The sequence below is a fragment of the Chiroxiphia lanceolata genome, chromosome 14 (genome assembly GCF_009829145.1).
Source record: "Chiroxiphia lanceolata isolate bChiLan1 chromosome 14, bChiLan1.pri, whole genome shotgun sequence".
NCBI classification, from domain to species: Eukaryota; Metazoa; Chordata; class Aves; order Passeriformes; family Pipridae; genus Chiroxiphia; species Chiroxiphia lanceolata.
Genome location: NC_045650.1, coordinates 8,199,091 through 8,221,005, shown reverse-complemented (window position 1 = coordinate 8,221,005; position 21,915 = coordinate 8,199,091). Strand labels below are relative to the sequence as shown.

Here is a 21,915-nt window from a genome sequence, read left to right as displayed (position 1 = left end):
GAGAAATTATAATCTGCTTTCTAAAGAAATGTGCTTTATATGGTCTCAAACTTCACAGTATTGAGACAGAATCCTCCCAAGGGTAAAACACAAACTTCTTTCTTTTGCCTCCTAAAGGTAAAAGAAATTAGGGAACAGTTAAAAGAAACAGCTTTTTGTACACTTTTCCAGGCACTGCTAAGACTAATTACCAGTGCTTTTGTGTACAAACAGAAGGCTTCTCCCTCATTCTAGATGAAAAGCTCATCCTGACACCAACTGTTCTTGCAGATGCCTCCAACAAAAAAAACCTAGGGAGAAAACTTGAACATTTATGACTAGCTTGGGATCTGACAGTCTGGTAGAAACCTGCCCCATCACATATTTGCTTAGTTTGACAGAGTGGCAGGTGCTCTTTTATACAAGTCACTGGGGAACCATAAGGAACAACCTGGAGAAGTCACTCACCGTCAGAACAGTGAAGAGTTCTTCTACATACACTCTCTCAGTTTCTATAAGCTCATTTATGACATGGCTAAAACAAAGAAAAAAATAGAAGCAGATTATTTTTATGTGTATATAAAACCAACATATAATCAGTGCAGTTCAAGAAACCAAAAACACAGGGTGACCTCCTTAACAACCAACAGGTAAAACCGCAAGAGATCATCCAACCCAGGTCAGGTTGGAGGATCACAGGGGTGGAGCAAGGACTGGCCAGAAATAAACATCATTTTGAGGGATGTAAACGGGATGAAAGCTTACCCTTTTAGTATATCTAAGCTGTCATCACTGTCTGAAATAAAATACTGCAAGGAATTCCGTTTTTCCTGATAGTCGTGCATTACTTCGATCTGGAAGAGAAATGGGATACACTGGGAAGAGCTGCCAGAAGGGCACTGCAGGGGCTGGACAAGCTCAGCCCCTGATGTCAGCATGGGAACTCTTTGGAGAAGGATGAAATATACTTCCTTTTAAGAAATCCTTGTGTAGGAAACCTTAAAAGGGCACAGCATATAATGGGTGGCCAAATATTCCCAGAAATTACTCTGCTACATAAAATCTGAAAATACTGGTAACATAATTCATTAGTGCAGAGACCAGAGAAGAGTTTCCACAGGGGAAATATCTGTGGATGGGGAGATTTCCTAATACACACCTCTGTTATGAAAAGAACAGGTTCAGGGAATAACACACAGAAAATCGATATCTGTGACTTGGAAAATCAATCCAACATAGATCTCAGGTGTTGGACTAATCCAACAAAACCACATGGATATAAGAGGATTTGGGTTTGTTTGAATATTTTTAAAGGGAAAAAAAAAAAGAAAAGGAGAAAAGAAGAGCAGCATCTCCAACTCCAAAGTACAATCGATTTTTAAAGGAGTTTTAGTTTTTCAGTGTATGAAACTCACTCAGATTTCATGAATAATTTTTACCTTGCGAGAACTCGGAGTTTTTCTTGATGTTTTCTTCCCAGGGAGAGAAAGATCAAATGAAAATTTCAAACTGGAATTAAAATCCACACCTTGTGTAGAAAAAAAACACAATTACATCATGTACATCTGTAGCGAAGGAGATGGTTCAGACAGAAACTAATAAGTCACAAAGAAAAATGTAATACATTTTAAGAATGAAAATAATTAGTTACCTCATACCAATACCAAACTGACAAAATAAAGGGTATTTATCCCAAAAAATACTAATACCAATTAGCACACATCACAAGGTCATAAAGGCCATAAAGTAAAAAGTAATCAGAAAAAAACCCTCAGAACGTCCATTAAGTGAACACAGTAATCAAAACCTATCAAATTCCCTGAAGCCTGAGCAGATGATAAAAGTAAAAAAAATAAAAGCAAATAAACTACAAAAAGGAACATCGCCTACTCATATCAGCCCTTCCAGAGACAGGAAGGCCCAAAAGAAGTGAGGACTTGCCAGTGGTCCTGCTTAGAGACTGCCACTGGGAGGAAGGGAACACAGAGATGAAGCCAGATGGAAGAGGGACACCAGCTTCTGTTTGCAAGAGTGACTTTACTCCGGCACTCGGGCTCCGACACAGCCTGTTGTACCACTTCTGTACATCTCACTACACTTCATGGCTCATCACAGGATAGATTTACTCTTTCCCCTCCCTAAAAACGGTTTAAAAATTAGAACCACGTTTCTCAGACAGGCTTCAAATCCAGGCAAAGATAAAAAAAAAAAAAAAAGGGGGGGGGGGCGATGCAGAAATATAAGAAAGAAAGAGAAAGAGGACAAAAGTGATGTGCTCAGAGTTGGTTTGGTTTCAGTCCACACCATAAAACCCATCCATCTCAAAGCTCTTCTGATGGAGCCCAGCATGTGCCTTTGACACTGCACATCATGCCAGCAGGCCTGCAGCATTTTGATGTTTGGTATCAAACAAAGGCCTTATTAAAAAGCTTTCTTGTCATGATCTATCCAAAGAGGAGCCTTTTGTCTTTCCCCTCTTGCTGGCTATGCTCATTCCTACACACTTGATCATCGCTTTCAGGAAGAGGATTAATGGAGGATACCTGTGCTTTGCAGGTGACTGAGTGCCTTTGCTGGAAAAATGTGCATCCCATAAAGGCATGAAATAAGTCCAGCTGAGTGATGATGGTCTCACAACATCCCACAGGGGTGGCCACCCACTTACCCCACCCTTTAAGTCACTAATTTGCCTTTAACCCTTTCCTGTTTCTAGAAAGCTGGAAAAACTGAGTTAGGCAAAGAGGACAGTGCTCTAGTTTAAAGACTCAGAGCTTTTTTCCTGATTGAGGAGAGGGCTTCAGAAGGCAGTGTGGACTAGAGAAGGTGGCATCAGCCTGGGAAGAGAAAATCTGGGATTTATTTGCTGCACTGGCCTCCTGCATCTTGAGTAGCTTAATTCCCCTCACTGCACCTAGCTTCATTCTCATTCCTTCACTAGCTTGGCTATTTACATTAGTCATTCCCTGAACTGAAGCTGCTTTTACAGTTGTATGACACCTGCTAAAATTCACCATAACCAATATTTGTTAATTAATCATAAAAATTTTGTGTTAAAACACAAATGTTCAATTACTTTTATGTAGTCAGATCACTGAATTCAATATTCCCACATAACTTAGCATGTCCCTGGTTTAAAATATATGGACACTACTTTGGAATCTCTTTTAATACTTCTGATACATACAGGGTTGCCAAGGATGAAGGTTTTAATGTCATCATTTAAAGCTAACATGGTGCCACATCCCATTATCAAAATTAGGGCAGAATATTCAGTGACCTCAGTTGAATGAGAATCTGTACCTTTATGGGCATTAATTATTCCACAATTGGGATTTAGGGAAGATACCCTCAAGGAATCAAAGGGAGTTAAGCTCCAGCTCATTTCTGTTCATGAGATTTGAGCTCTTCATTTCTCCAAGCTCTTTTGCAAACATCACTCTAACTTTATGTCAGTTCCAGCTCAAGACAGCCACAGAGAACAGGCGTGCTAATAAATTTATAAATCTTGACCTTTTTTCCCTGTAGCACTTAATTCACCAGTTTCCAGCCCAGCAGTATGCTAGGAAAGCAGAACTGGATGTATGCACTACTTATGGCTCTTTTTTCACCAAGCAGGATGAAAATACTTAAGAAGCAACCAGCCCCATTCTTCACACAAGTATGAGAAGTTTGACACAAAAATTGGAAAGATAATAAATCATCTAATATATATTTAAGACTATACAACAACTCTGCAACCACTAGCAAGGTTCATTTGGTTTCTCAAAACCATCCTGATCCCTACTCTTCCCGTCTCAAAGCAAAATTATAGCCGAAGACACCATAAACTCAAAATATTTTACCATGTTTAGGTGAAAATAATGGTGATTTTGATCTTGGTGGATTTTCTGGCCGAGGAGCCACCAGCTGGACGGGCCGCACGTGTTTATCCAACAGCTTCTTGAAGCAGGACTGCCGATTCTCAAACATGCTCCGAACGTTCTCAAGCTTGACCTGCACCGACTGGATCTGGCACTGCAGAGAGTGAAGAAGACTCTTGTGATCAAATAAACACCATTATTTTGCACTTTTACCCAAACCATAGAATTATAAAGGTGACAACACCCCGTCACAGTCCAACCTTGCTTTTTACCTGTGTAAGGAACCAGAGGGGTTGCTTACCTTCAACTCAGATGTTAAGACTGACTCGAAATCGTAGTGTAGGGCTTGGGGATCATAGTTTAAGTAGGCTGAAGAGCTTTCAAGAAATCTTTCTATGTCCTGGAGAGCTTTCTGAGCACCTTCTTTAGACTGGCACTTATCCATTTGCTGGTTGGCAAGCAGGTAGGCACCTTCGTCACAGCACTGCAGAGCCTGGTAACAGCACAGGACAAGCACAGGGAGCCAGACCATCAGCAGCACCCCTACTTCAGCAAGGTTCCCATGAGGAATGTCATTTACTGGATCTATATTTTCAACGTGGAGCTAACTAGCACTCCTAAAGACCTCAGCAGTTACTGCGTTTTGATTAGAAAGTAGAAAGACCACATTTTTTCTGGAGGGTGATTGCAGTCCTCAACATACCCAGCCAAGTTATGCTCCCACTTGTACCTGGATAAAACCAGTGGTATAACAGACACAGAAACACTATTCAGTGCATAGTTGAACCAAATGATAAGCAGATCTTTATTTATCTGGCTCAGAAAACTGAAGTGGGCACTGTGGAGTCTACAAGAAGACTGGCAGATTTCTTGAGATAAATAAAAGCCTGGCTCTGTGCAGACCTCAACTGAGAGGAATGATCAAAAGTAATTGCATTCATGTTTTTAAAAATAATAAAGATTTTGAATTGGAGTCTAAAGTTCAACACTTGACATGCACAGGCAACAGGTGAATGCCAGGCTGGGGTTCAGTTGGCACTCACACACTGTGGTGTGCACAGGTGGGCGAGGATGCTCCAGCCAAGAACAACAGAGAATCTCCAATGCTGTGAACAGGAAGAGAGACCATGGAGAGCAGTACCATGTTGTGCTCCAGCAAAGCCCACAGGCTAGACCCCTGACACCAACCAGGACTGCAAGGAGCCCAGGAGAGGCTACTGCTGCACAGCTCAGAGGCTGTCAAGGAACTGTCTGTCCCCACAGACCAGTGCAACACTGAAGTGGAGCACACAGAGAGAAAAAACAAGTTCCCCAATTCCCCGAAACAGTGAAAGGGAACAGGGTCAAACTTCACTGTTCCTCTTAATGGCCTCAAGCATATTACAGCCGTGTGCCTTCTGGCCTAATTACTGTGAATTTCCCTAAATGAATATTTGATGCTGATTAAGATATCAAGGAGCGTTGGAACCACATGACTCCACTTCCATGCTAGCACACAGCAGCTGTGCCTATCTACCAATCTGTCACTTCATTTTACACTGAGCTGTGCTCATTCTTAATAAATCACTCAGAAAAAAAGGGCTGGAGTTTATCTGAAAGCATTACCCCTACTTCACTGGGTACAAAAACCTCCAAAGTCAATTAATACATGGATGCAGCATGAAAGCACAACCAAGAGCAGCAGCTGAACTTTGGTGTTCTGAATTGCCCTCCAGAGATACCCACCTCCTTCTGCTGACTTCACAGCACAAGTAGATTTCTGTTTGCTAACTTCCCCAGCTAAGTGAGGGGTGAGGCACTCCTCCAGCCTTTAGGGAACACTTTCCTACCATTAACTGAAGCAAAGCTGCAAATTTCAGGTGCTTCCAGCTAAGAGGTAGAGAGGATAACTCCAAGGAGAAGCTAATTATCTGCTTCTCAGAGCACTGTGTCTCTGAACCCTACCTGCTGAAGCCGGGTATGAAGATCCAAGGTCTTCTGCAGTCGCATCTGCTTCTTTTTGATCTCATCAGACAGGACATCAGAATGGTGCCGCAGCTCATTGCATTGCTGGCAGATTAAGTTGAGCGCGTAGTGATGATTTGCTGCTAGCTGGTGTCCATGCAGTATCACCACCTGAGCCTTCCCTATCAGATCCTTCAGTGAAAGGAAGAGAATGGATTGCACACTTACTGAAATGTCAAAATATCTACATATAAAACAAAATGCACTTGTTTTACCACATTTCAGGCACACATGGGCCATTAGGAGCAGCCAGAATGGGTCAGTTACGCAGGATAAAAGGGCACCCATCCTCTCGGGAAAAAAAACTTTTGTTATCCATAAAGAGGATGAAGAAGAAAACAGATTTCTCCAAACTAGCAAAGCTGTGAGTGCCTGCTGTCTCCAGGAACCACTCCCTGAATAAAATGCAGCTGATGCCCAGTTTAGGCACACTATGCTCACAAGCATCAAAGAGAATTGGAGCAGTTTAGGGTGAAAACAAACCAGGCCCTTTGTAGCAGATCTTGATGCACACACTATCTTTTCTGTACACCTTGGTCAGTGTAATGGTTATGGTTTCTCCAGGGCTGGTTTTCTGCTGAGACTGCTTCCCTGCTGCACCCTGCCTGCCTGACCTTTTGTTTCTCCTCCCTCTCTTCACAAACACTTCTTCCAAATGGACAAGAAGCTTTAGACCTTTCCCTAAGACTCTTATTTGCTCATTTTCTATGTCCAGATCCCTCAGGATTTCTCTGCTGACCCTGCCCCATGTGCCAAGCACATCCCTTTGCAAAAGTCACATCCTCAGTTGGGATCCTGTGAATCATCACTCTTCTTTCCCCTACATCTCTTAGTCTTCACCCATGTGTTAAGTCAGAGACACGTCAGGATAGCAAGTTCTTTTTGCCTCTCCATGTGCCTGGTAACAAGTCTCTATTAGCACAGCTAAAGCACTTAAAATACAAATCATTTTTCTTCCAGCTCATTAAATCCCACGCCTCCCCCACGTTCAGACATTTATCTGTTCCGGATTTTCATGGTGGCTCAGCAATTTATTTTAACTATGATAATTAAATACCCTGTTTCTGGCTTTCAGAGTGATCACAGCACCACTGCACAGAGCAAAGACGTGAAATCGATCCTTCCGTGCAGCCACTTGCCAACAAATTACACCAGAACCAGGTAACTTCAGGAAACACCTCCTACCACAAACACAGAATGTGGCTCTTGTGTTTCATTAGTGCCTCTTTCTGTGTAAGGTTATCTCACCTGAGCCATACCATCGAAATGATCCAAGTCCTTGAGCCTCTGCTTCACTTGGGCAATGCTGTCCCCAGTGTCGGGCAGCTCCGCTTGCTGACCCATTAAAAATTCAATGGCATTCTTGACCTAGACACAAAGAAGAAGACTGCTGCGAAGGGATACAAAGCACAGGCAGAAAATCATTCTGGGACCAAAATTAATCACACTTTAGCTAAGATTGCTAAATCCAATAATAAAACTAATGTCCAAGAACTAATTTCTAAATTCAGAGATGCTTCTATCAGCAAAATCCATGCGACTGCAGGGTAGGGATACCTAAATTAGCTCTAAATGAGGAAGCACAGTGGTCTCCCCAAGCTAGCTAGCCCTGCCAGAGTCAAGGAAAAGCAGCATAAATCAAATACTCTCAAAATAAAAAGCACAAAACTTCTCTCCCCTCCATTTCATCTCCAACTCTCCCTTCTGCCAGTGGAAGTGCATCTGCTCATACCTCTTGAAAACTTTGCTCAAACTTCCACAACTGCAAATATTGTTCCATTTTTAACTGGTGTTTTTCCCAGAAGCCATCAAAAGCAGTCTCCATCTCACGCAGCTGACCAAGTAACCTTGAGCACAGAAAAAGGACAATATTGGAACAATTTGTAAACAGAGGCCAAGTAGAGATGGACAAGCTGTAGAGATCACCTTTTCATGTTTTCTGGACCCAAAGTCTCAGAAGAAGTCAACAGACGTGTATATATGACTTGAGAAGATATCAGAGGGAATTTTAATGAAATCATCACTGCAGATGACAGCACCTGTGTGAAGCAGTTGTTGCTATCTCTATTTATCTGAGTAATACCTGGGAGCCTGGCACTGAAGAACCCTGCATTTGCTCCACAGCCTCATTGTAACAGTGGGGATAAAAATCAGAGTAGGTCTAAACCAACTGATAGAAGTCACACAGCAACTTAATGGGCTTGGAACAAAATTCTGGTATCTTTGTCTTTGGTAGATGACCTAAACAACACATCTACACCTAAATAACTTGAATGTTTCCACTGAAAAAATCAGGAAAATAAGAAACACAGTGCACTTACCGATTCACAGTCTCCCAGTCTCCAGGCCTCTCATGGTGCTGGTCCTGACTGCATGCCCCAGAGTCAGGCTCTTCAAAACTGCTCAAAAGCAAGTTCCCCTCTTTTGTGACTGCTGTAATATCTTCCTGTATAACACAAAACATTTCTGATTCAGGCTACTTATTTTGAGGTAAGGATAAGTAATTTTGTGTTTCTCCTGCCTTAGTTTCCCTGTGTGAAATGAAGCACCAATATCCATCAGACCAAAGGACTCCCAGATGTTTTAGTTCCTTTAACATGGAATTAGCCCCTTGAGCTGCAGGAGGCCACAAAATTATTTGAGAGGCAGGAGGACAGCACTGCCATGGCTCTCTCCTGATGAGCAGGTGGGGGTTGTATGAGACATCTATCCACAAGTTCAAGTCTTCAAGCAAGTAGGCTGGGCTTCTCCATCGAGGTCATGACAGCAGGTTGTAGAAAGAGCACCCCACTGTGGGACAAAGACTGAGACCACATGGCATCATCACTTACTACAACCTCTACATACAAAATCAACACTTCCAATGTAACACCCACTTGTAGACAATTTAAACCCTTGGTGTGTTCATTAGCATCAGCTGAGATGCTTTGTGTTTCGCTGGGCTCAGCCCCAAAGCAAACAGGTGTGTTTAGTCAATTATTTTCAGGAAAAAGATACCAAACAGAGATGAGAAAGAGGGAGAAAATGCATGTAGAGGATGAACAGAGCCAGAAGAGGCCCTGAAGGAGAGACCTGTGTATGGCTGCACTGGACAGGCAGGTACTGGAGGAGTAAGGGCACATCCTAAGAGATAGTCAAGTTTCCATTGCAAGAGAAGCAACAGCAAAATGACTTCAGGGAGAAGATACAGAAAACCCAGACTTGTTTAAATGTCTGCCTGCCCCTGATAACTCATGGCAACCTAAACATAACAGCATCTTCAGTGCAGCAGCCCAGCAAAATGACACAGCTGCAGGAGCGTCTCCTCTACCACATGCAGTGTAGTTGCCAGTTTGCAACTCTATCACTAAAACATCCTGGAAGATGACTGCAAGGCAAAAACCCTATCTCCTTTTGATACTACCATATCCAGGAGACTCAGAAGGGAAGAGGAATTATGCAGCATGCTTTAGTCTGCAGGTGGCTGTTATTTCATCCTCTTACATCTCAGAGCCCTGCATTCCTCTTTTGATTCAAAGCTGTTCATTATCCACAAGGCAAAGTAGCCTGACTGTCAAACAGGTGTTAACTTGACTTTTTCCTGTTCAGTATATCAAAGAGGTTAATTTCTTAGTTACTTTGTTTAATTAGTTTCTGTCATTTTTTCATTGTGCCTGCAACCAGCTTCTGTTCAGCATCACAGCTACATAAATTATTCTGATCAACTCATTATTTGAATTTAGCAATCAGCTGTACCAATCTTGGGGTTGTCATGAGAGAGATAAGGATCCAGTGTCTTGCTGTCACCACAATCTGTGCACAGTTTCTCATCTGCTTTCATCTTTCATGGTCTTAGAAGGAACATAAGAAAAAAGCCAACAGACCTCATTTCAGTCAAAAGCCAACGGGTGGTTTTGATATTTGAAATTAATAGATGAGGAATTAAAAGCAAGAGATGCCTTGTACTGAGCGATGCTGTGCTTTATATGCAAATGAAAACACGTTACATGTTTTATTTCTCCACAGGGGCAAGTGTGTATTACTGGCTGGTTTATACACAGAAATACATGGTGTAGTTGATATTTGCCCCCTGCACTTCGGCTACATTGTCCTCAGCATGAAACTTAAGTCCGTAAGTCACACTGCAATAGATATAGCTGCTGTTTTATACTACTCTCCTCATTTTCAAAGAAGAAATAAAGGCCCATTGACAGTACCTCTAATGATACTTCCTATATGTGCACACATACATTTATGCCTACACACAGCACACTTTGGATGTCATTTTCAGTATTTCTTACAGACAGATTTCTGAGAACTCGCTGTCAGGTGAATGACAAATGATTATTAATGAAAACAGATACACTTCTTTGACTTTGGTAAATAAAACCTGTCAGAAAGAAAAAGACCTCATTCTTCAGCCACACAGAATGACTATTAACACAGGAATCACTTCTGAAGGGAGGGTCTGGGGACACGCCCATACTGCTCCCTGAAAGATGCAGGAGGACCAAAGACAACAGCTTGATAAAGCAGCAGCTAGTTGCACTAAAGCTTCCACTGACTTCTTTAATAATATTAATAACGATCAAAAATAGTTGAAAAAAAATTAAAATATTAATGAAACAAATGTTGTTCAGGCAAAGGACGAAGGTTCACATGAAGACAGGGATTGCATTGTGAATGTCTGTACCATGTGCTCACACAAAATCTTCATCTTGGATGCTCTCCAGCACAGTTCCCTTAAGTCCCCTCAGAGAAGCTGCGTCAGGCAGAGGGACCTGGGGACAAACCATCCCTCCAGACCTGCTGATGAGCTTTGTGTGCAGCTTTTTCCAGCCACAAGGGTGAAGCAGAGGGGAACCCAACTGAGGGCATGAACATGCAGGTGACAAAGCCTCCCACCACCCTCCTGGCAGCGAGACGTGCTAAGCCCATGGGAGGAGCAGGCTACAGACACCGACTGCTGCAGCCAGCAAGGAGGCGGCAGCTGAGACAGTTTGCTGGATGCTGGCAGGGTGACTTGCTCAAGTGAATGGTAAATGTATGGGCAACACACAGAAATAGTCATGCTGTGTTCTGTTTTGACTGTCAACATGTACACATGCACGGGAGGGAAGGAGGAGTGTGCAAAAAAAACAGGCAAAACAAACAGGCAAACACCAGAAATCCCATCTTGCTGTGCAAACAGCAGAGCTGCTGGTGAGACACACCTTGAGCTGGTAGTACTTCTCCGTGCGCAGGGCCAGGATGCGCTCGATGGAATACATGTCGTCGGGCAGCTCGGTCTCTGCCAGCTCCATGCCAAAGGACTGTAACATCTGTGCAATTTCCTTCACGGTCAGTGCAAAACTCTCTATGGCCTGGTGGGAGACAATAATTGCAATTAGCCTGGGATTCAGGGTATTCCTACAGCTCATTAAGAGTGTGCGAAGAGCCAAGGCTGAGATGTGCAAGGGAACCCAACAACTTGCTCGGAGAGAGGTGGGTGGGATGTCCATGGCAGACAGAGTGGACATCCCACGCTTGGGCAGGTGGCTTGTAGTGCAGACTGAATCTGCCATAGGATTGTATTGGGCAGAGATACTTCATGCTTTGCTTTCTGCTGTTCTTGTACACTCTGAGATTGTTCCTACCACATACTGGAGATCTACAGCAGAAGCCACCCCAAGATCCATCTCACATATTCCTGTAATTCCTCTTCTATTATCCTTCTCCTGTGATTAACTCACACAAGGAACCACCACCGGACAGTGGGGTTTTGGAGTTGTATTTGGCTTCCTGGTGATGGATGTTTCCATTTTTGCAAGCCCAAATGGTGGGTTACAGGTAGTCTGGCACCACAACCACCTCATCTGCAGATTTACCAAGAGGACAAGGGATGGAGCTAAGCAGGGTGCCAGAGACAAACTGGAGAGAGTGAGGTGGAAATAAGTGTTGTTGGTAGCTCCCCAGCACTTCCCTGCCAGGCAGTGGGAGCTCTGGACAGCAGATGGGTCCTACACCACTGGACAAGGTGGGGGTCTCACACCCAGCTTGGTGCTCCAGCTCCAATTTTGAGAACGGGGTAATCATAGAATCATGGAACCATTTAGATTGGAAAATAAACTCATATGTAACTGATTGCAGTTACATATGTCTTTAAAAAGAATTTATTTTCCATGGAAATTTCAGGAAATGTTTCATGACCACTCTACAAGGGAATTTTGTGAGAAGTTTTTCAGATGGCACATCTACCGTGGGCAGCTATGGTGTAGAAACTATGTTTTTCTTACATTAAAATGTTTTGTCATTCATTTTGTCATTTTTGTCTCCAAGTGTGAGAGTCATGCCATTATCACTTTAACACATCTCGAAAAAGAAGAAAACTAAGAGCAAAAAAATCTTCAGAAATCATAAATTTGGCAGTGCATTAGTGTGAACTGTCAAAAAGTTAATGGCACAAGCAATAGCTTGACTTATTCCAGCTACAGTCTTGTGCTTTTGTCTTCATACTGAGCTCCACACCTGCTGGTGTGGATGATGTCGCAGGACAAGGGGAACTGGGATGTCTGGTACATTTTCCATTAATGCTTTAGTTTGTTGGGAAGGTAACTGGAAATCCAAGCTGCCATTCATCTGGGTGGCAACATCCCGGGGAAAACCAAGAGTGTGCAGGAAGCACAGAAACATATGGCAAGGAACAGCTCAAGGAATTAAATGCCTGATTCCTGGCAATATTGAAGGAAAATTCTTGCAAGGAAAGGAAAAAAAAATAAAAGGCAATTTTCTGAATCCTCTGCATTTGGTCTGTATGAAGAATGCAGTTTCACTGCCCCAGCTCCCAAACACAGTTCTGATATTAATCACATGAAGCAACCATTATGAAAAAAGAAAAAGCCTATTTTGTATCTCCCATTAAGAGAATTTTAATAAAGATTTATGAAGACAGGTCTTCCGGGAGCAGTTTCAAAAGGAGCCTGAGGGATTTAATCATCCAGTTCCCTAGTAAACCCATCCAGTTCTTAATGCCACCTGGCTCCCTTGCATATCTCATCCAGCAGTTTATAGCTGGTTTCAGGGGTTGCTCTCAGCTCCCCACTGCTCACTGCCTTACTGAAAACCTTTCTCAGTCAGTCCCAAACACCAAGAGCCCGGTGCCCAGCCCCAGTACGTACAGTCCTGAAGATGACCCACTCGCTGTGGCAGTACTCCAGGGTGCCCCCAAACTCCGGGGTCAGTTGCTGCTCATCAATGTACGTCAGCAGGTCGCTCACCGAGCTCAGCATAACAACCTGCAGACAAGGCAACTCCGTTAGCTGGCTGATCACTGCTTCTACCCAGGTCACAGAGACTAAGCCTACCCATCTTTTATGCATCTAAAAATTGGGTTTGCTCTGAATATTGTTCTAGAGTATGGCTTTCTTCTTATGTTTATGGCTCAACACGGCTTTTATTTGTTGTATTTGACCACTTCTGTAAGCCAGCCCTGATCTCCCAGGTGCTTTCTTCCTTAATGCAAAGCACAGTGAGATGCTGCAGTATCTGACTGCAGAACAGAGCTGAAAGCAAAAGTGATGCAGGTTTAAGCAAGGGATGACCAGAAAACTGCAAAAACCCCCATACATTTTAATAAGTTATGGAGCATTGACCAATTTCACATAAATATATACTCATGAGTTTCTGTGTGTCTAGATCTGCAATGAGATATGTCAGGAATTTACAAAACTGGGCAAATGACAAACATTTTAGAGAGAAAAGTGTAAAGTTTGTGAAAATCATACTATTTCCTAAAGGGAAACACTGATTTCTTTTGTGTTTGTAATTGCATCAACCTTAGATTCTATAAATTTACTTTTCTTCTCTTAATTACTCTCATTATATCCTATAATCAAGGTGGTTTGAGAACTCTGAAAATTTTGACTTGAGAATATAAAACCATTTCAGCTGCTATTTTAGAAACAAATACCAAAATAATGTTGGTATGCAGTCTACACTGAGATGAAAATGGGTGGAATTCATAGCAAAAGCTTCAGTAGACATATCTTTTGACTTTTCAGATGTTAAGCAAATTCCTGAGTATGGATTTATCCTCCCCAAAAGCATGCAGCCTATAGAGGGGATGAGGACAAGCTGAGAAACTCATCACCCACTACCATGGGCATGCTCTGTGGAGAGCAAACTGTGCTCAAGAGAGCTGGAAAATGCTACAGGAGAGGTTTGGTAGAAATAGGGCATTTCTGGCAGAGACAGAGTGGTTACTCTTCCCATAGAATTACAGAATGGTTTGGGTTGGAAGGAGCCTTAAGACCATATTGTTCCAACCCCCTGCCATGGACAGGGACACCTTCCACTAGACCAGGTTGCTCACAGCCTGGCCTTGAACAATTCCATGGATGGGGCATCCACAGCTTCTCTGGGCAATCTGTGCCAGTGCCTCACTACCCTCACAGGGAAGAATTTCTTAATTTCTAATCTACATCTCCCCTCTTTCTTTTTGAAGCCTGTCCTATCACTTTAGTCCTTGTCCAAAGTCCCCCTCCAGCTCTCTTGGAGCTGCTTTAGGCACTGGAAAGGGGCTCTACTGTCTCCCCAGAGCCTTCTCTTCTCCAGGCTGAACAACCCCAACTCCCTCAGACTGTCTCCATAGTGGAGATACTCCAGCCCTCTGAGCACCTCTGTGGCCTCCTCTGGACTCGCCCCAGCAGGTCCACATCCTTCTTATGTTGGGACACCAGCAGAGTGGGACACTGTCAGCCCCTGACCTGAGTTGTACAGGCAGCCCCTGGTCATGCACAGGCACAACAACTCTGCACACTCGTACCGGTAACTTGAGCAGAAAATCCTCCTGGCTGAACCGAAATCCAATGTCAGTGAAGGTGCGCTGGAAAAACCCCGTGGGACGAAGAACCATCACTAAGTGCAGGTTCCCTGGGAAAGATGCCTGTAAGGAAACAGAGAAGACATTCACTTTGGGGATGTGGCAGGTCCAACAACAGCTTCCAAATGCACTGAAAAGAGGGGATTTTTACTATTTTAGTATTGCTTTTGATTGCTCCTGATGGCTTTTCCTTATTTTAGAAACAGGAGGGAGACACTGTAAGCAGTTTAGAGATACAAGGCCTAACTGCAGGAGGGTTGTCCAGCCCCAGTTCTCTTTGGAGCAGGCAGAAGTTCAGCCATGCACCTTGAAGGGACACTTATTATAAACTTTAATAATATATATACTGTTCATCATTATAACTTGGAGAGTGAAATTACAACTTAGCAGGGAACAGTGGGCTGGAACATCGAGAGGAATGACAGATTGAGGAAGCAAAATTTATTGCCAAACTTGCTAATCATCCCATAACTGCATTAAGCACACTCGTCTTGTCCTTGGTAATTACCAGGCAACATTTAATTTGTGGCAAGAATTTGGAATTTCCTGTCTACGCTGCTGGAGCCTTTTTTCAAGCATATGGTTGGCAGGTGCATTTTCAAATAGATCTGTGAAAAGGGTGCTTGAGAATGAAAAAGAATTTTTAAGAAAGTAGGAGTCACATCATTAAATTATGGATAAGCATATGATGCAAAGGTTTGAGTTAATTAAGACATATGATTTACTCTGGGATCCTGCCAGGCCAGGTTACATTTCTCCATATATTCCTCCTTATATTATTCTCCTCCACGAAAAATAATAGTATCTATACCAAGGATGAGAATAATGAACATGTTTAGATATTTTGCACTTCAGGGTACTTAATCTGTGCCACCAAAACAAAGATCACCCCCATAAACATGCATTAGTGTTGTTCAAAACAGCCATGATTTACTCTTGAGATCTGACATCCATGAAATCTTTTGCTGTCACTCATTTGCTATGTTTTCTTTGCTAGGAAGGCTCAGGTTGTGGCTTCCACTGCCCACAACTTCACTTAGAAATGGACAGTGACTTCTAGGATCATATAAGCCACATAAATTCAATATATTGATCTGGTGTTATTTTAAGTAGGAACAGAAAAAAAAATTAATGTGAATGAAATGCCAAATTCATACCCTTTGAAAGTCAACAAGAATGGTGCCAGGGACAAGGATTTGGCACTAGAAACAACAGCAAACCATTAAATAACAGAGACACTTGTGCTGGCTCCAGGCCCTGGGTTCTGTGCTCCTGCTACACAGCACCCGGGTAGCACGTAACATCTCCAAAAAGTCTGCTGTCCCCAGGCACACAGGGATGGCTACAGCCATGGCAGACTCCAGGAATCAACTTCCATTCCCATGACACCTGTAGATGGACCAAAAGTCTAAATGTGGCCATGGAGTCACCAGACCTTTGCAGCTCTGAGACAGGACTTGCTCAAGAAAGTGTGGGTGAGGACCTGCAGGAGATGCAGGTTCAGCTCCCTGCTTAATTAGCTCTACAAGGAAGCTCATCTCTCCTGCAAGACAACCCCAGGCAGGCCCTCCAACAGCACAGCTAATAGATGCAGCTCAGGATTTTTATCTTGATCCTCCCATATTACTAGAAAGAAAATCATCCACAGACTACTGGATGTCTCAGAGGAGTTGGAGTGGTTTCTCACTTTGAGAAGAATCTCTGCCTGGGATGCAGCAACCTTCACTGAGGAAAGCACCACCAGAACTGGCACTGTTTTGTAGACAATGCTGTGAATTCTCAGTTCACTCAAAATGTCTAATATTTCACTGGAAAGTCTCTGGTAAGCTCGACACTCATCTTCCATCGTGTCCCAGACAAGCAGATTGCCTTTCCCACTTCACTGTGCTGGCTCTCCATTGGAGCCGGTAAATACTCCTACTGCTCCTTCCAGGCCTGTTGGCTGACCTGGCTAGTCCTTGTCACTGTCATGCTCTGGCACATCCCACAGCACTAGGACATCCCATGGAAAGACCTGTCAGTCTGTATTCATGGCCCTGTTGTGCCCGTCCCTGCAGAGCTGTGAGTACATCACGTGTTATTCCGTCATGCCCACCCTTATGTCCCTGTTTACCTCATTTTACATCCTCATCATTTCCCAGTGGGCATTTCTCTGCAGACAGGACAACAGTAGCATCCCCCAACAAGGTTTCAAAGTTCTCACCAAGAAGCCACAACGAGCTGCAGACCTCAAAGGGTAGGATGCTGTTCCTCCCACGAAGGGCCCTGCGCTCCTGCCATTAATGGTTCAAACTGACTTGAACTAAAACCTTGTGAGGGCAATGGCCTTACATTGCTTTAGAGGATCTCAGAGGCTGCAACTTGAGGTCCTTCTGCATGGTTGTGAGTTCACTGCATGTGAATCCAATGGTGAAGTTCCACACAGCTTTGGGAAAGTTGCTGTTTCCAGTTCAGAAACACAACTGCCTGTTCAGGTCTATGAACTTTAGGCTCCTACCTTGATCCCCTTCTGAAAAAAATGCATTAGGAATATCTTTGAGAAGAACAACAAGTCAGAAATTCCTCTTTCCTTGATCTTACCTCATTATCTCCCTTCATCCCCTGTTCCCTTTAACCCCATGCAGCTCTTCAAGCTTTGCCATCTCCTACTCTTTCCAGTCCTTTTTATCATGTACCCTCTGGGTGCTCAGCAAATTCCCTGGAGAGAGGGGCCGGGTGTCCAAACCATATTCACCCATGGGAACCTGCAGACTTTGAGTGTCTTCTCCTATGAGCCCTTGAGCAGGAAACCTACAGCTCCAGGAAGATGGACCAGCAACCAGGTTGCAAGCAGAGCTGCCTGCCAAAACTACACTGCAACAGTGAAAAGGTGTGAAACGCCTGTCTGAGAGCAAAGATGCCCTTGGACCCCTCTGGTTTCACAAATGCAGGATGCCAACACATTCCACCTGGGTTTCCAGGACAGGTGATTTGATTTCTGTTCAGTTTAGAAAGCATTTGGGGATTTTTCAGCTGATCTTATATACATAGGATCAAGGTCAGCACGTACAAGTAGCTACAAAACAAGAAATACAGCTTTGCAAATGATACCTAATGCATTTCAAGCATGGAAAAAAAATGAACAAGCCAAAAAATAAGCTTCCGTTAAAACAGACACCAATCAAACTATGTCCTGTGCCCCCCTAGAGGCTTAAGGGAAAGGATGAAATGTTAGAAAAAAATCACATAGACCAATAATCCCTCAGATATAGCACTCCTGAAGGGACTATATCTTTTTTGATTATTGCTACAATTCCAGAGCTGAAGTGTAGATAAGTTTCCTGCAAACTGAAGTCTAATGCTACTGAAGATGCTGCTGCAAAAAACCCTTTCCCACAATGCATTCAAGAAAGCAAAGACAAAAGGGTCCTTAAACTTGCCTTATGCTTTATCTTATAATTTATAACACTGCAAAGAATTGTGTGCATTTAATAAACTTGGGCTTATGTAACAAAGCACCTAAAGAACCCTCTGAAGCCTTTGCCCTCTGCTACTCCTCTGCAGCATACCAGGAAAGGCAGGAAACTACCGGTGCAATTCCACTAAATCAGGCAGTTGGCAAAATTTCACTACTGTTAACTATCTCACTGACCAAAGCCCATGCTCACAACATCCTTCCCCTTCCAAGGACACAGATATGTGTACCTTAAGGCCCCAGTTCAGCAACTTTTTTAAATGCACACTTAACTATAAGCACCTGATTTAATCAATAGGGACAAACTGGGCTAATAAAGCACAAGAAAGAACATGCACTGAAAGTATCACAGTTATTTCCTCCTTAGTGAACATCTCATCCTGACACATTGTGATTTCCCCCCCAGTTTTAGTTATTCAATTTTCAGGGAATATTCTTCCCTGCAGTTCACTGGGGCATCTCTGAGGTTGGTAATCGATAAACATAAAGAAAAAGTAGTATCTGCCAATAAGTTTGCTTCTGAGCACCAGAGTCTAAGGCCGGTGGTCCCCATACAGGTGCTGAAGTTAATGACTTTCTGCTGTCCCTTAAAGGAAAAGCATGTCATGTAACAAAATGCCAGATACTGCTAATGTGAGCCTTTAACTTCTCCCAGAGCCAGAATGAAAATCCCAAGCGCTCTGCTACCTTTATATCAGCCGGCTGCATAATTAACCCCCCAAAGATGCTGTCAGCACCACTGGGGCACCGACCCTACTCAGGGCCCCCTCGCTGCCAGAGGTTTTCCCTTCCTGCAGGAGCAATGATAGAGCCTTTCCCCGCGGTTGGAGGGCGCCGGGAGCAGCACTGCGGGGCAGCGGTACCCAGCGCCCGGCTGCTCCCGCACGGAGGATGCTACTAAAATTCCCCCCGCGCTGCTGGATTCTAGCCGCTCCGGTCAATATTCCCGCTCCCTCCATCCTCCCCCCAGTCCAAAAAGGTCCCTGGCCGCCGCGGTGCGGCCCCCCCCGTCCTTGGGCGCTGCAGCACGCCGGGCCCGGAGCCTTACCGCATCCCGGCCGGCCCGCCGCCCGCCCCGCCGCGGGCCCGCCTCCGCCATCGCCCCGCGCCGCCGGGAGCGGATGGGATGGGGATGATCGGGATGGGGAAGGGATGGGAGCCGCGGCGCTGCCCGAGCTCGCCCCGTTGCCGGGGGGCGGGCAGGCAGCTGTACAGGCAGGCAGGCAAACCCTGCCGGCACCCGGCTGGCAGCCCCGCTCTCCTCCCCAGTGCTGGGTTTGCTTTTAAGGTGGAATGCAAAAAATCATCCTGCAGACGGGGCCAGCTCTTTCCTTCGAGGATTGGGCTTTCAGCTCAGAGTTTTCATCCTTCCCTTTCCCTCTGCCACTATCTCCAAGGTACATTTGCAAGCCGTTTAGTATTTTAGGGGGAAACTAAGGAAAGATGCTATGGCCAAAACCTGAGGCTTGACCCTGGCAGTAGGGCATCGCTTCCCAAAGCCAGGAGTACCAGCATGAGCCTGGTATGCCCATGCAATTAGAGACATACACAAAGAGTTAAACCAAAAAATCTGTACAGTCTGATATAAAAATTTTTCTGGATCAGATGCACAACCGCAGAGCTGCAATTGCATATACATATGCTCAAAAAATAGGACACACTCTGTATTTCAAATTCAGCTTCTTTGCACTCCTTTATTCCAAAATTACACAAAGATCAGAAAAAAAGATTTCTCTTATTGCAGCATGGCTTATGATTTAAGACTGGAAAGAACTGAAGATTTAATTTTTTGTTTTAGCTGCACAAAGGCAAATCGAGATGACTCCTGGACACAGAGACAGTCCTTTAGGGCCAGACCCTATTTTTAAGGCAAGATTCCCAAGTCTTAAGATTTAGTGGACACAGGTTTCCTGCTTCTCATCCCTCTTTTCACAGATCACCTCCTCACCATTTACATGGACAGCCCTGATACTGTGGGCAAAGTCACTTCTCCAGCCAGACACACAGCACATACAGCTACCCAAACAGGGTGTATGCTTAAAGGTCACACAATAATTAAATTTACTTATTAAACACAAAATTAATGACACTTCTCTAGAAGCTACAAATTAGGACAGGATTTTTTCACATTTGAAACTTCCAAACTATGCAAAGCAACTACAGCATCCTTAAAGGGTGCTCTTGGTACCAGCACCTGTTCAAACGCTGGCAGCAGAACTGAATTTTGATGATCACTTTAAAGAACTACTTTTAAAATGCTGCTTCTTCTCTAATGGTGTGGTAACCACACTTGGAAATTCCATTTATAACATTCAGAAAAATCAGAACCCAAAATCCTGCCAACAGTATCTTATGCACACTGCTAAAAGGGAACCCTCTCTACCTCCTATGAGATGCTAACCAGCAAAATGCCATCAAAGCCAGATATTTTTAACACTGAGGTCTGCTGTACCAGTACTAACTATCTGAAATACTGTAAGATCTAACTTCTTCCGATCTGACCAGAACCGGGTAAACCTTTTCTTCCTCAGAACATACCATTTTCTTCATTCTCTATCAGATGGTTCAATGCCTTTAACTGTTCAATGATTACAAGCAGAAACAAAGGCAATACAAACACACCCAGATTATTTTCATTGATTTACTCATATGGCATGCTCTTGTTGGGAAAGGATTTATCAATTAGCTCTACCTATCCACGTTAGTAGATCCATGCAGCTATTAACATGACTTTTCAATACCTCCATGCACTGCTGTAAATCCATGCTCTGATTCCATAAGACACAACGCATTGCTGAGTTGCAAAAACAGTACTTTTGAGATATGTTCAGACAAGATATGTGCTGATCATGTGTAGCACATAAACATGTGTACTAGATCATTTAAAACACATGAATGAATACATACACTTTAAAAATAGATTTTTCCACGCATGTCCACATACAAATGCTTGTGAAGCCTGTTTAAAGAACCTAAAACTTTCAGTCACCAACAATTAGGTAAAGTACAGTCTCACAAATAACCAGTGTCTAAAAAGAAAGTATATGAAGCCGAAGTTTCCCCCCATCAAAAGCATAGAATGTGGCACAAAACACATTTGAACCACTATGAAAAAGTACAGAACTAAGCAAATGAATCAAACAAGTAAATTAATATTCAAACAGCTCATTTATGCACTCAAATTAATTACAGGGCCATAAAACAAAATACTACCTAGAGAGAAAGCAGAAGCATCATTGCTCCTGGTGCCCAGTGTTTTATGGAAGAGATACATAATGGACACAGTGACTTAGTACATTAAAGGAAATTAACATTAAAGAGGACTTACTGCTATTTTTTGGAGAGTCATTTTGACTGATGTCCATGTGTCCAATCTTCTATCCAGGATTAGAATAAATTTGGTGTCAGACTCATACTGACTGTGAGATAAGAAAATATAATAACCAGATCATATTTTGAGGAAATGTGACTCTGTTTCCCCCTCCCCCCCCGCCCAAGAAAAATACCCCAAACCCAAGAACATGGAATGTAAATCACATTTTGGTATTTCCACGGTGGCTGAAATTCCCTTTGGAAAAAACCTTCCTGCCAGATTCTTTCCAGTGGTGCTGAGCAACAGGACGAGGGGTAATGGACACAGAGTGAAGCCCAGGGAAGTCCATTTGAATATGAGAAGAAACTTCTTTATTCTTAGGGTGGCAGTGCCCTGTAACAGGGATGCCCAGAGAGGTTGTGAAATCTCCTTCTCTGGAGATACTAAAAACCCGCTGGGGGTTTTG

At 43.5% G+C, this 21,915-nt stretch overlaps 1 protein-coding gene across 3 annotated transcripts in view; it reads right to left on the bottom strand.

Annotated features, from left to right (window-relative positions):
• Positions 1–21,915, bottom strand: part of MCF2 (MCF.2 cell line derived transforming sequence) — a 59,512-nt gene that overhangs the window by 19,308 nt on the left and 18,289 nt on the right. For all 3 annotated transcript variants that reach the window (XM_032701946.1, XM_032701947.1, XM_032701948.1), the window contains exons 4-16: positions 21,465–21,555; positions 14,626–14,745; positions 12,980–13,096; positions 11,036–11,185; positions 8,165–8,289; positions 7,576–7,690; positions 7,092–7,211; positions 5,784–5,975; positions 4,141–4,332; positions 3,822–3,993; positions 1,419–1,507; positions 745–833; positions 448–514 (exon numbers count right to left, since the gene is read on the bottom strand). In XM_032701946.1, coding sequence (XP_032557837.1) covers positions 448–514; positions 745–833; positions 1,419–1,507; positions 3,822–3,993; positions 4,141–4,332; positions 5,784–5,975; positions 7,092–7,211; positions 7,576–7,690; positions 8,165–8,289; positions 11,036–11,185; positions 12,980–13,096; positions 14,626–14,745; positions 21,465–21,555 — 1,639 coding nt within the window. The remainder of the gene's footprint in view (positions 1–447; positions 515–744; positions 834–1,418; positions 1,508–3,821; positions 3,994–4,140; positions 4,333–5,783; positions 5,976–7,091; positions 7,212–7,575; positions 7,691–8,164; positions 8,290–11,035; positions 11,186–12,979; positions 13,097–14,625; positions 14,746–21,464; positions 21,556–21,915) is intronic.